The following is a 14350-nucleotide window of genomic DNA, read 5'->3' as shown; positions in this document are numbered from 1 at the left end:
TGAAAATTTTAGTTAAACCAGGAGAATCCTAATCCGTCACACTCTCACACTTACACTCTTGTGGAATATCATTTATTTACATACCCCTCTCTCCCTACCGGACTGGGTCCTAGTGGGAAGGGGCTGGTTCTAACAGTTTTGCTCCAAAGCCCAGTACTCAGCATGCCCTAGAGCAGGAATGAAGCGAATAATAGCACAGTCAAGAATAGCAGCAACAGGCTGGGGAAAGCCTTGATGGCACCGGAAAAATCTCAACCCCACTTTCTCTCTCCTGCCAGAGGAAGACATAGCTCCTACCAAACTAGTAGAATTTTTAAAACCTATCCCACTCAAACCAGTCAAAACTGTTTTATTTATGCACATCAAGCCTTGTTCTGAAAAGGATTTGAGACAGTAACTGACATATTCTATACTTAGTTGTACATCCTCAAGCTTATGAGCTTCTTAGTTTCAAAAAGAAGCTGGCAGCTGCACAGAGGTACTTTGCATGAATGTCATCATCATCCTCCCCCAGCCCTGCTAGGTCACAGCAACTGCCACTACCTAGCAGGGAGGGAAAGAGTGGAGCAAAGAGGTATTCTGAGAGTGGCAGCAGGAAGGGCAACTGCAGCTCTCAAACAGACACTCAAGTCTCAGGAAGACAAGGATCTCCTCTCCAAATGGCATTTTGAGGATCTCAGTCCTAAGTTTTGCTGATCAAATCTTGAATTAATCAGATGATGCCAGTTATATATACAAACACCAAGGCAATTTTAACTCTGCCAAATTCTGACATAAAGTAATGCTCAAGTCATAGCTTACCTGTATGATGGGAAATGGAAGATAGTTCATGTTGTTAATAAAATACAGGAGGCTATAGCTATAGCCCATAAATGCTCCAGCCAGCAGAAAAAAAAGGTGATACTCATTTAAGCAGGTTTGTGCAGCAGGGCTATCTAAGCTGAAGGGGAAAAGTTAGGTTATTAATTCAACAGTCAGGGACACATATTACTATTTTAGGCTCATTATTTACTGAAGGCAAAGCTTTGACTTAATTACTTAAGAAATGCCCCAGATTCTAACAAAGGGGTTAAGTGTGGGCAAAAGATTAACCAAACCCTTTTCCCTGATGCATGAGTACTTGACCTTTAGTAAATGCTCTAGCTCTGCTCCTCCAGAAATCTGGTAAGAGTAAGAAGGTCCCCTATGACAGTAAGCAATGGTGCTTATGAGTTGGTAAATTGCATCTGGACTGAAGAATTCTAAATAAAGGCCATAACCTGATAGAGATGCTGTAACTTTGGGCTTCTCTCTGTGTTGCTCTTATAACTAGGCAATCCCTCACGGGGACCCTTTTCACTAAAGAAAATTTATTGCATTAGGAAAAAAACTTGCCTTACATAATGTAACTGGGGGACAAAAGGAAATCAAGTATTCAGTAGCAGTCATGAACACTGTCTTAAAGTCACTGGATAACAGAGAACTTAAGATTACTTTTTTGACTTTTAAAGTCAGAATATAAACTTGAAATTTATATCAATGCCATCTGTTCAAGAACTGTATAAGTTTCAAAATTATAAAAGTACTCTACTGAAGAAGGTATTTTTAATTATTAAAAATTTTTTTCTTCATTCTTCTCATACTGTCCTTCCTTCAAACCCCAACCGAAATACCACCTCCTCCAAGAAGCCATGTGTGGATCCCTCCCTGTCTTCTGAACCCCCAGAGGTTTTATCTGCACATTTCACTTTCTTCCTACTAAGTACTATTTCTCATACATTCCTATTTCTCTCCTATTATATCCATTTGCGTCCAGGTCTTAAATCCCCTACTGTTCTCAACTCTCAAGGAGCTTACAGTCCAACAGTACAAAATAAATGGTTTTAAAAAATTGTTGAATTCAACAAACATAAAACATCAAAAACATTCGATGTACATAAAAAAGCACTTTTTACTGAAGTCCGGAAAGTAAAGAACGTCCATAAACTATTAACGTATATAGGTCACTTTGGCCTTAGTAACTAAACAAGCACCCTTAGAAAAAAAATATATGTAATATTACCTCTCCGTAGCAGTGCAGGGAACCACAAGAAAACTGTATTGACCCTTGGTTATCACCGCAGCACACCAAGCCATCATCATTCCCATTGCAGCATGAATAAAGGAGTGCATGAGCTGCTGAGGATGAATGATCTTCCCTATCAGTGCCAGTCTCGAGCAAGGAATGGAAGGCACAACTGCAAACAAAACACGTGACTGTGGCGTTATAATCTGCAGCATATGAAATTAGAGGACTTAAACTATTCCCTCTCATCTTTGCACAAATACGCCAAAGGGCAGGAAGAAACCCAGAGTCAATGTAAAATATAGTACAGAAAAATACCAAGTTAAAAATTCTTAGTTAAAATAATTTGAAAAAAGACTGAATACAAACAGATGCACAAAGAAAAAGAAAAACCAAAGGATCTAAAGAGGTGAAACCTAAGTATAGTATGATTAACATTTTTCAATTCTTTTTAATTAAGATTTCCTGATAGCTCAAATAGTGCCTACACTGGCACTCCCCTCACTGCCATAAAGGAATAAACAACAATAATTTTAAGATAGTGCTTGCCCTCCAGCAAGTTATCCTTATTTCAGCGTTTTAAATTGTCAATATATAGTCCATCTGTGAAAAATAAACCACAAACCAGGTAAATAACACTGAATACTAAAATAAATGCTTGCATGGGAATTTCTAATACCGCTCTGATAATCCTAAAAGGTTTTCAGAAGTGAGCTGGGGGAACCAAGTGTGGGTGGGAGGTGAGGGGTGCTGACTTTTGAAAACAGTTGGCACAGGGTTCCCTGGCCTATCTTTGTACACATTCTTCTTTTGATACATACCAAGTAAAGAGATTGTGGGGAGGTGCAAAATCAAGTATAAAGGGAGAGGGCTTAGGTGCTTTACAATTTGGGGAAGAGGCTGCTATCACCTTCCCCTCCCCACCAGAAATGCCCACAAGGCCTACTGACTGTGTAACTGACTTATATTCTGACTCATACTCTGAACATACCAAACCTTCTCAAGTCATTAAGCCTTTTTATACGATACGCCTTTTCCCTAAAACATCATTTTTCTTCCGTGTCTACTTAATACAGCTCATTCTTTAAGGTTTGGTTCAAGCATCACCTCCTCCAGGAAGCTCCCCATGCTGGGTAAATGGTGCTTCTATATACATCCATACTATTCATGTATTACTGTCTTTCTCAGCATTAATTGTGATCCCCTGGGGAAAACTGGGACCCTACATCTCTTATCCCCACACAATGCATGGCATAAAGTAATACATAAGGAATGCTGAAGGAATGAGCCAAAGTGACTAGTCAGGCTTTAAGAATGACTAGATGGGGACTTCCCTGGTGATTCAGTGGTTAAGACTCCTCACTTCCAATGCAGGGGGCACGGGTTCAATCTCTGGTTGGGGAACTAAGATCCCGCATGCCGCATGGTGAGGCCAAAAAAAAAAGAATGACTAGCTGGAGAGCCCTTGTCTGGCAACTAAATCTAGATGACCCATGTACATGGGACGGTGTGAAAGAACACATGCTGTAAACCAAGGGGTTCTGTAGACAGCTTGAATAGAAAAAGGGATCCATCAGCCAGTAGTGAGGGATTAGAAAAGCAAAGGAAAAGGGTGTGCTATAAAATCCAGAGAACAATGTGAAATTTTATACCATATCTAACAAGGAAGTACTAAAGAGCTAAAAAGAAGAAGGACATTACAGTGAAAAAAAGAAGTATCAGAAAAAGCTTCTCATTTTACCTCAAGACAGATTTAAGGAATCTGAAACGGCAGGAAGAGCAAGGAGAGAAATTGAGAAAAACTAAAAAGCTCTGAAATCTAACAGGTGATTCTCCCAAGGCAAAACATATGATATTTAAATTTTGTTGGAAAACCACAGAATTATAGACTTCAATATTTGAAAAGGACCTTAGAAATCATCTGGTCTTGATCTCTTACTCTATAAAGGAGTTATTTTTATAATGTATCTGCTGAATTACAACTTTAACACCTGCTGTGAATTATTAAAAGGTCTCAATTTTTGTATGTCATAAAGTACACATTAAAAAAAGGTACCATTTTAACCTTTTTTTGTTTTTTGCCGCACTGCATGGCACGTGGGATCCTAGTTCCTCGACCAGGAATTGAACCCACGCCCCCTGCACTGGAAGCTCGGCCACCAGGGAAGTCCCTTAACCATTTTTAAGTGTATAGTTTTCTGGCATAAGTACACTTACATTGTTGTGCAACAATCACCACCATCCATCTCCAGACTTTTCCATCCTCCCCTGTACCCATTAACTCTATACCCATTAAACAATTGCCCATTCCCTCCTCCCTCCAGCCCCTGGCAAGCACCATCCTACTTTGTGTCTCTATCAATTTGACTACTCTAGATATACCTCATATATATAAGTGGAATCATCCAAAATTTGTCCTAAGAGTTCTAATTATTTTTTTAAAAACAGAGAATGTATTGGTCAAATAAATTTTATGGTAAGACATTCAAAGCATATATAATAATTCTGTACACATTTTTTAAACTCTGACATAAAACACAGCCTCTGATGTACACATCCACATACAAAATGCATTGAGTCTGCCCTTAGTAAAATAAACTCAGATATTTTAAAGATGGTTAATATTTGAAAACTCACCTGTATAGAACTCCACATTGAAAATACTTATTATTACTATTACCACTGACAGCAGCAGAAGGTAAAAGATTATATAGGAACTATACAGATCACTGAAAGAATCTAAAACACAAGAGAGATGAATTAGTAAGTTCATTCAGTTATATAGTCATGTTTAGTATACTGCACTAGAAAAGGGGCTTGAACCACAACAATAATTTTAATTTTAAAAGTTATCTTTTATTTAAAAATTTACTCATACACTGCTAATGGGTCCTCTAGGACATCAACTCAAGAACTACATATAGCACGAGTTATTTGGACCAAGTTCTAGGTCCTTAAAAATTATACTAGAATTTCTTTTAGATGACCCAGATGTTAACATCAGACAAAATAATACCATATGCAAACATTTTATCACGTGAAACAGAGAAGTACCACATTTAGAAATATACCAACAAAGTTTCTTTTTAAAATGTAAATAATATTTTTCAGATCTCTTAATAAATGCAATTAGTCCCTACATCTAGAAAAAAGTAACATTTCTAGAAATAGCATAATCCATAAATCATCCAAATGAGCCGAATTAAAAAAAAGTCATGATGTCCCTATGAAATACTAATACATTCACATTTTAGAGTAGTTCAACAATCAATATTCCATTTAAAAAATGTGGTAAAGTTTAAAATACATATATATTATGCCTAAAAACATGAACAAGAGATATAAAAATAAGGACATATGTTTGTTAAATAGACTAAGACTTAATAATGAAACCAATTATTTTTAAAATTTTAATTCAGTGACCAAAATTATTGAAAAATATTTATTCAGTATCCACAATTAAACTCCTCAAGCATTATACTGAGCTAAAAGAGTGAAAGAACTGATTCATGTGACTGGAAATAAGGAAGGACTACAGTTTCTCTGTAAAGACTGTGAAGCAAAAGTTGAAGAATACAAGTAATATTTGATGAGAAAAATGGCATAAATCAAATCCAATCAGAAGAGAAAGTGATACTAGGATACCCTTGGGCCATGAAATGGCAGAAAGTGTTTATCTCAAGTGCCAATACTGAACAATTGGTAATGGCTCTAGATTACAATATTGAAATATTCTGAGGTTGCAACTAGACAACCCAGCTCATGAGTGATGCAGACGCAGCAAGGTGGTTACAGAAATACTTGCCATTCTTGTGCTGGCTTATGGCTTAATTTCCTTTGACCTGTGAGACTCACCCAAGAAGTGATTGATATGTTTCAACAAAAAACTTAAAATGACTTTAATTCTTTAGCAGCAATATCTCTTCAAAGGTCACAAGGTAAAGCTTTTAACTCTTTGAAAACTGGCATTTCTTCAGAAAAATTAAATTAACAACATACTTCCCACTTTTCAAAGCAAAAGAAATTTATTGTTACTGTTTCTGAGAGGGAGGGAAAAAAAGAATTTCAAGAGTATTTGTGCTTCTAGGCCTTAGGCAAGACTTTAAAGACTTCAAAACCTACTCTGGGAACATTTCTCTCTTTTTATTTTTTTAATTCTAGTGTGGCAGAGTGGAAAAACATAGGTTTGAAGTCAGAGACCAATATTCAAATCCTAGTTCAGTTATTCACTAGCTGTGTCTCTGCACAGACTTATAACCTGAGTCTCAGTTCCCTCATTTAAGTAGGGATACTACGTCATTATTATACAAGGTTGTAGGAAGGATAAGAAGTATTATACTTAAGGTACTTAGCATGGTGCCTGGCACACAGTAGGCAGCAATAATTGGTAGCTATTATTAACATAAAATAGTTTAGTTTAATGAACTTATTATCTCCAACGATTTGGAGAAACATTAGACTGCTCCAATCTTTTCCTCCTCATCAATCTTTCAGTTTAACTCTATGTTCCTTAGTCTTTCCTCCTTTTCTCTCTTCTCATCTTTCTTATCAGCCACAATATAGACATTTTTAAAATATATTTCATGTATCAGATTCCAGGGTATCATTCTTTTTTTAATTAATTAATTAATTTAATTTATTTTTGGTTGCACTGGGTCTTCACTGCTGCCCACGGGCTTTCTCTAGTTGTGGCGCGCAGGGGCTACTCTTGTAGCGGTGTGCGGGTTTCTCATTGTGGTGGCTTCTCTTTGTTGCGGACCACGGGCTCTAGGCACACGGCTCAGTAGTTGTGGCACATGGGTAGCTGCCCCGTGGCACGTGGGATCTTCCTGCACCAGTGATCGAACCTGTGTTCCCTGCACTGGAAGGCGGATTCTTAATCACTGCAACACCAGGGAAGTCCCAAAGTATTCTTAATTTTAGACAGACTTTTTAAAAAGGTATGTCATATTTTCTACCTACAATTTTTAAATATATAAAAGGAATAGTTCACTTCCTTAAAAAGACAACATCAATAAAGCTGCCAAATAGAAGAGACAAATAAACAAAATTAGGTTTTTATTTATGTGGTCTTCTAATGATCTTTCTGTTCATGTGATAATACTACACAGTCTCTGATGTGTCTACTAATCTTATTATATAGTGAAAAGGCCTATGTTAGGAAGGGAATGCCTTAAGAATACCTCAAAGTGAATGTTCTGTCATTGTCAATAAAGCAATTAAAATAAATTATTTAAAACATAACGAGATTTTTATGTTGAGAAGTGGGTCCTGTAAATTTGTTTTCCCCAAACTGAGTATCACTTACCAGACAGCCACTGTATAGGATGAAATAAATCAATGCTGCTGAAGATGACAAATACTGTGGTACAGATGGGCAGAAGCAGCACTGACCAGACAATACTTGTAACTATCCTCCAGCCCAAAACCTATAATTAAACAAACAAAAATCCCTCAATCATGAAATCAGTTAAACTATTTCAGTTATTTCAGTTATGCAAATCCTATCTTTTCATACAGGATGTTAATCACTAATATTTACACCCAGATCACAGTCCATGCAGCTATACATAAACTCTAATGGTTACTACTATTAGTAACACTACACACCACTCCAGAAACTTGTAATAACAGTGAACTGATGCTTGTTTTAGTCCAGAGTCAGATGTCACATTAAATATCACACTTTGGGGGGTTAGGGAGGTCTCAATTAGTTTACAACTGTAATTTACAGCAACTTACACTTGTCTCTCTAGGTTTGATAGATATGTCAATATCTGAAAGTGTATTCATTTTCCAGGAACCAACTGTATATTGTAATTGTGTTTATTAGACATGAGCTCCTTACTGGGCAACTACTGCATTGTATTCATGTCTGACTCACCAGTGCCTACCACATGAGACACAAGATTTACTGCTTGAATACAAGAAGAGATACTGAGGCATTTTAAGCACACAAGTGACGATCAGATTTATATTTTGGAAGGTAAAACACCCTTGTGTCTGTAAGGTGGCTATAATGAAGATGGATCAGAGGGGACAAGACACAGACAGGAGACAAACAGGAGGCAGTCCAGCCCAATTGCCCAAGCCAAAGATTATAGTCAGCATCTGAAGGAAGGCAGTAGCAAAGAGAAAGTTAAAAAAAAAAACACAAAAACTGCAGGCACGTTTCTGACATACAATCTACAGGACATGACTGGTAATACAGGTGGTAAAGAACAGGTAAGACTCAGTAACTTGGGATACAAAGTAGATGGCAGTGCCGCTGGGGTAGAAGCACTGTCCTAAAAGGGATCTTACTCCTGTATCTCTGTGCCCTCCACAGAATGGAGGCAGAACTGTTGACTGGACTTCAACAAGGAAGTACCTCCTCTTCTCGGGCCCACAGTGCACACATTTCTCTAATTCGACAAAATACCTGTCCTGCTCACCTAGTCCCCAAGACCAGCCTCTGCTAAGGTCATACCACATTCTTTCTGATTCCGGATACTCCTTCCCGCTTCTTGTCCCAAGTAATCAACAAATTATTAATTGTGCACCCAGCAGAGTTGCATACAACTCTTCCCCGTTCTCTGCCAACTCCCATGCAGGACATCCTTCCCACTATGACCAGCTTCCACTCAGGACCCCTCTCTCACGCCGTTAACGAGTTTGCACTCAGGACGCCCCGCATGCACACAACTTGTAACCAACTTTCCCTAGCACGCCCGTCCCCTCTGTAACAAGCTTCCACTCAGGACGCCCCCCACAACCCTGAAATAAGTCGTTCGGGTCGCCCCCACCCCACGCGCTCCCCACACTACACTCGAGTCAGCCCCGCCCCCGTCCAGCGCGCACGCGCGACCAGCGCCCGCACGCCCAGCCCGACCCCCGCAGCTGCCGAGGGCCTGTCACAGCGCGCGCAGCACTCACGCGCCACACGATGTCCCGCGGCCCGCCGGCGCACGGCCGACTCGCAGCAGTGTCCATGGTGATGGCGGCCCCTACTCTGAAAGGTGCAGGATACAGTGAGCCCACCCGCCACCGCAGTTCAAAGAGAGGAAGGCCCCCCGAGGGCCCCATTGGGGCTGTCTCAGACGCTGCCTGGGCGAAGCCCGGCCCAGGCCCCAACCCATCCCTTCGAGGTTCCGTCTGGATGGGCCCAACGGGCCAGAACCGCCCCGCAGACACGTCCCCCAAAGGGGGCTGGGACCCCAGGGCCCGCCCTCTGGAGTCCAAAACGTCTCTCCGAAGCAGGGTCCGGCGGGGCGCCGAAACTGGGGGCGGCGCTGCATGCTGGGAACTGTAGTCTCTACGGCCGTCTGAGTAAGGAGGAGCGTTGCATCTGGGACTGGGAGTTCCAAAGTACAGCATGCTGGGAGTCGAAGTCTTCCCAGCGGTCCTTTGTGCCATGCTGGGAATCGTAGTCTTTTATAAAGCAGCTTGTAGTCACAGTGCTGATTATCAGAATTCTATAATTAGAAAGACCTGGCAAAATGATTTGCCTTCATTTCTTCCCATCTTACTTTATCGATCTCCTGAAAGTGAAATCAAAGAATGCTGTGGCCCTCTCCACAAAGGTACTAATTTTACTGAAATGAAAAACTCTCTTTCCCTAGAGGTGCATTTGGTTTCCTAAGATCTGGTTTCTAGCTCCAGCTCTGCCACTTGCTAAGTGCAATATCTTGACCCTCCCTGAGCCTCTGTTTCTTCACCTATAAAATAGGATAAAAATAAAGATGGCATCGGATGATGTTGTAAAGATGTACTAAAATGCTATACAAATATTGTCATTAATTTCCTGCCATTGAGGAAAAAGGCTTTTCACCAGCCTAAGTCCCACTTAATGAATCCTTCTCTGATTGCATTAGGCCTCAGTGAGATCCCCAGAGGCATATTGCTAACACATTTTAACACCCAGTTACATACCACAGACAATATTCAGTACTCTAAAAACACAGATTCAGTGATTTACTGACTCTGAAGAAGCTCATAGTCTGGTGAGAGTAATTGAGATCACACATATTGCTCTGCAATGTTTGCTAAAAGTGGTTTCTTGAGTTGTTTTAAGGTTGTATATCATATTCACTTCCAAAAACATGAAGTATTGCAGGACAAACTGGAAATAGAAAGGTAGATCAAGTCTCTGCCATGAAGAAACCTTCTATTTGGTGGTGGAGAGAGATTATAAAGAATCATTCTAGGGACTTCCCTGGTGGCGCAGTGGTTGAGAATCCGCCTGCCAATGCAGGGGACACGGGTTTGAGCCCTGGTCCAGGAAGATCCCACATGCCGCTGAGCAACTAAGCCTGTATGCCACAACTATGGAGCCTGTGCTCCAGAGCCCGTGAGCCACAACTACTGAACCCACAAGCCACAACTACTGAAGCCCACGTGCCTAGAGCCTGTGCTCTGCAACAAGAGAAGCCACTGCAATGAGAAACCCACACACTGCAATGAAGAATAGACCCTTCTCACCGCAACTAGAGAAAGCCCACGTGCAGCAGCAAAGACCCAATGCAGCCAAAAATTTTAAAAAAAATAATAAATTAATTAAAAATAAAATAAAATAATGAAAAAAAAGAAGAATCATTCTAAATGAGTGTCCATAAACAGACCTCAGGTCACTTGCAATCAGATCCCTTTGTTTAGTTCCTTTGGTACCAAAAGACTAGTAGTTGTCTACACCAGTGTCTATTCTCCCCTTCTTTCTTAGTAGTAGACCACCCCCCCTCCCACTTTTAACTGGGCATGTGGCTACATTTCTCAGATTCTCTTGCAGCTAAGTGGAGCCAGGCGGCTGAGTTCAGGCCAGTAAAATATAATCAAAGTATTGCATGGTAGCTTCCCAGAAACCTCCCCTTAAAAGAGAGCTAGCTCATTGTCTTTGCCCCTTTCTTAATCCCTTCCTCCATCCAGCTGCATGGAACTTGGATGTATTGCCTGCCATATTGAACCACAGTAAGAGGGTCACACTCTAGGCAAATTAGGTACTGAGCTAAAAGGAGACTTGATTACTTGGAGCAATCATACTATTTTGGGCTACCTGCCTTTACCTTCTGACTTAATTTATACAAGAGAGACAATTATTTATTGTTTAACCGACTTCTATTTTTACAGCACTTACTACAATCTGAAATCATATTGTGTAACTCCTTAGTTATTATCTTTCTTCCCACTAGTCTACAAGCTTCATGAGGGCAGGGACTTTGTCTATCTTGTTAATCATTGCTTCCAAAATACCCATAACATTAGTAGGTAGTCAATAAACGTTTGTTAAATGAACAAAATAATGAATGGAAACAAGTAAGTGCATCAGATAGTGTCTGATTCAGGAAAACAAATTTTGTTATTTAAATCAAAGGGGGATTTAATTCAGAGAATTGATAACAAAAGTATTGGAAGGGCTAAAAGAGCATAGGGGAGAAAGAACAGGGTTGTAGTAGCAAAAGGAAGAAAGGAATTATTACCCAAATATTAGGAAGATGCTAATCCCTCTGCATTAGAGCTCATCAGCCCACATGCAGTGCTCAGCTGCTGAGGTAGTTCCATTACTGCTGTTAAAACCACACCATTTCTGTTGAGCAGGAACTAAGGAGCTAGTACCCTAGAGCTGTTGAAACCACCACAAGTGCCCACAACCATCTGCAGTTGCTCTCCAAGCTTTGGTTTCTTCATCAATAATAAAAAGATGTTGCAAGATGCTGTATTAAATTAGATTTTGTTTGTAAATTGTCTGCCACACAGTAGATTTTCAATATATGATAAATATGATTAGTAAGAAGATTAACAGGCTTTGGAGTCAGATAAACATATGTGTGAATACCTGCTCTGCCACTTAGTAGCTATTTGATCTTGGGAAAGTCACTTTATCTTTCTTGGCTTATATGAAATGAAGATTTAAAAGCATCCCTATGGACACCAAAAGCATACTAGAAAGACACATGCACTAAATAGATGAAACTATAACCTAATCCTCCAAAATGGAATAAAATTAATTAAGAAAATGATACAAAAGATGAAAGAACAACACTAATTAGTACTAGAAAAACTCAGGATTGTGATATAGAACACCAGGAAGAAATAGATATATAGGAATAGAAATATAGGAAATATATAGCAATAGAATATCTATATAACAAACACATGAAAGGGTGCTCAACATCACTAATCACCAGAGAAATGCAACTCAAAACTACAATGAGGTATCACCTCACACCGGTCAGAATGGCCATCATCAAAAAATCTACAAACAATAAATGCTGGAGAGGGTGTGAAGAAAAGGGAACCCTCTTGCACTGTCGGTGGGAATGTAAATTGATACAGCCACTATGGAGAACAGTATGGAGGTTCCTTAAAAAACTAAAAATAGAACTACCATATGACCCAGCAATCCCACTACTGGGCATATACCCTGAGAAAACCATAATTCAAAGAGTCATGTACCACAATGTTCACTGCAGCTCTATTTATAATAGCCAGGACATGGAAGCAACCTAAGTGTCCATTGACAGATGAATGGATAAAGAAGATGTGGCACATATATACAATGGAATATTACTCAGACATAAAAAGAATTGAAATTGAGTTATTTGTAGTGAGGTGGATGGAACTAGAGTCTGTCATACAGAGTGAAGTAAGTCAGAAAGAGAAAAACAAATACTGTATGCTAACACAGATATATGGAATCTAAAAAAAAAAAAAGGTTCTAAAGAACCTAGGGGCAGGACAGGAATAAAGATGCAGTTGTAGAGAATGGACTTGAGGGCACAGGGAGGGGGAAGTGTAAGCTGGGATGAAGTGAGAGAGTGGCATGGACATATATACACTACCAGATGTAAAATAGATAGCTAGTGGGAAGCAACCGCATAGCACAGGAAGATCAGCTCAGTGCTTTGTGACCACCTAGAGGGGTGGGATAGGGAGGGTGGGAGGGAGACACAAGAGGGAGGAGATATGGGGATATATGTATATGTATAACTGATTTACTTCGTTATAAAACAGAAACTAACACACCACTGTAAAGCAATTATACTCCAATAAAGATGTTAAAAAGAAAGAAAGAAAGAAAGAAAATAGACCCATAATAGAGACAATAAGCAAAGCCAATTTTGTTTATTGAAGAGATAGATGAAAGAAAAAGTAAATACACATTACCAAAATCACATATGAAAAAATGAATACCTTATGAGTCTAGTCTTACTGAAAATAAAATATTATGAATAGCTGTAAAAAAAGAGTATCTATATAAATAGATATATAGGAATATAAGAATAGAAATATAGGAAAAATCACTATAGAAATGAAGGTTGAACTAGGAGGAACTCAAGAGCAAAGAAACAGAAGATTAATGCCATAAAAAAGGGAAGGACATTTTTCAAACAAAAATGAAAAAGGAAAGAAACAAAAAGGATTTTTAAAAAGCAATAAATAAAGAAGATAGGCAAAGATGATCTAACATATGAATAATGGGAGTCCCTGAAGAATCTGGACTGTCATTTTTAACCACCACTCTCTCCCAACGAGGTAAGGAATATGGAAATTACTTTTTGCTCAAATTGTCCTAATATTTTTAAATGAGCCATCATTTTCCTAAAGTTTTCACTACAGAAACTTCACACTGTATAGTCCTGGGCATCTTATAGCCTGTTAATGTTAGGGGGTGGTTGTCGCACATGACCCCTCTTTCTCCCCATCTGTAACCTTTTTAGTGTTAAATTCAGTCCTTTGAAGAAAGAAGGCTGCTGACTCTTGATAAAATGTGATTAGCTGTTTCCAAAGGCAAAATAAAAGACATTTATTTTAAAAGACAGCTCTTTGGACATCCAAAGTCTCTTGTGCAACAATATTTTGATGAATCAAGCAAAAAATAAATTCAAAACACATTGATGACATTTCCTAAGGGGGCATGGAAAACACATATTCCCCAGGATAAACATAAGTCATTACTATTTTTCCTTTACCAAACTGAAGCCTTGGGGAAGAATTTGAAAGGTTTAGAAAATTGAAAATGAGACTCAAACTCCTCCTCCTTCCTTTGATACCCAATCTCTGGAGCCAGGCTTCACCTCTTGATGGCTGTTTGGTGGATTAGATTTCAAAGGAAAGTGCAACGAAGAGAGAGGGAGAACCTTGAGGGAAAATCCACACAGTACAAACAAAGTATGTAATCCAGGCTTCAGAAATGACTTTTTCTTCCTTTGAAACTGGCCTGGGTTGTTTGCAAAGTCTGATTTAACCTTCTGCCAGTGACACAGAGACAGTAAAATGAAATCCATGGGTGAAGGTGAGGCTACTTGGTGCCTCATCTCCAAGTATCTGAGG

General features: G+C 39.3%; 1 protein-coding gene across 2 annotated transcripts in view; it reads right to left on the bottom strand.

Annotated features, from left to right (window-relative positions):
- Nucleotides 1-9291, bottom strand: part of NDC1 (NDC1 transmembrane nucleoporin) — a 48337-nt gene extending 39046 nt beyond the window's left edge. Inside the window, exons 1-5 of one of the 2 annotated variants that reach the window (XM_081224748.1) lie at nucleotides 8960-9291; nucleotides 7353-7473; nucleotides 4682-4783; nucleotides 2042-2216; nucleotides 802-940 (exon numbers count right to left, since the gene is read on the bottom strand). In XM_081224748.1, the coding sequence (XP_081080874.1) occupies nucleotides 802-940; nucleotides 2042-2216; nucleotides 4682-4783; nucleotides 7353-7473; nucleotides 8960-9109 (687 nt within the window). In that variant the 5' untranslated portion in view covers nucleotides 9110-9291. Of the gene's footprint in view, nucleotides 1-801; nucleotides 941-2041; nucleotides 2217-4681; nucleotides 4784-7352; nucleotides 7474-8347; nucleotides 8755-8959 lie in introns of those variants that run through there. The other variant, XM_081224749.1, reaches the window with a different exon arrangement.
- Nucleotides 9292-14350: the final 5059 nt, after the last annotated feature.

This window comes from Mesoplodon bidens (assembly GCF_964165515.1).
Source record: "Mesoplodon bidens genome assembly, chromosome: 2".
Classification (NCBI taxonomy): Eukaryota; Metazoa; Chordata; class Mammalia; order Artiodactyla; family Ziphiidae; genus Mesoplodon; species Mesoplodon bidens.
This window is presented reverse-complemented; position numbering and strand designations above follow the sequence as displayed.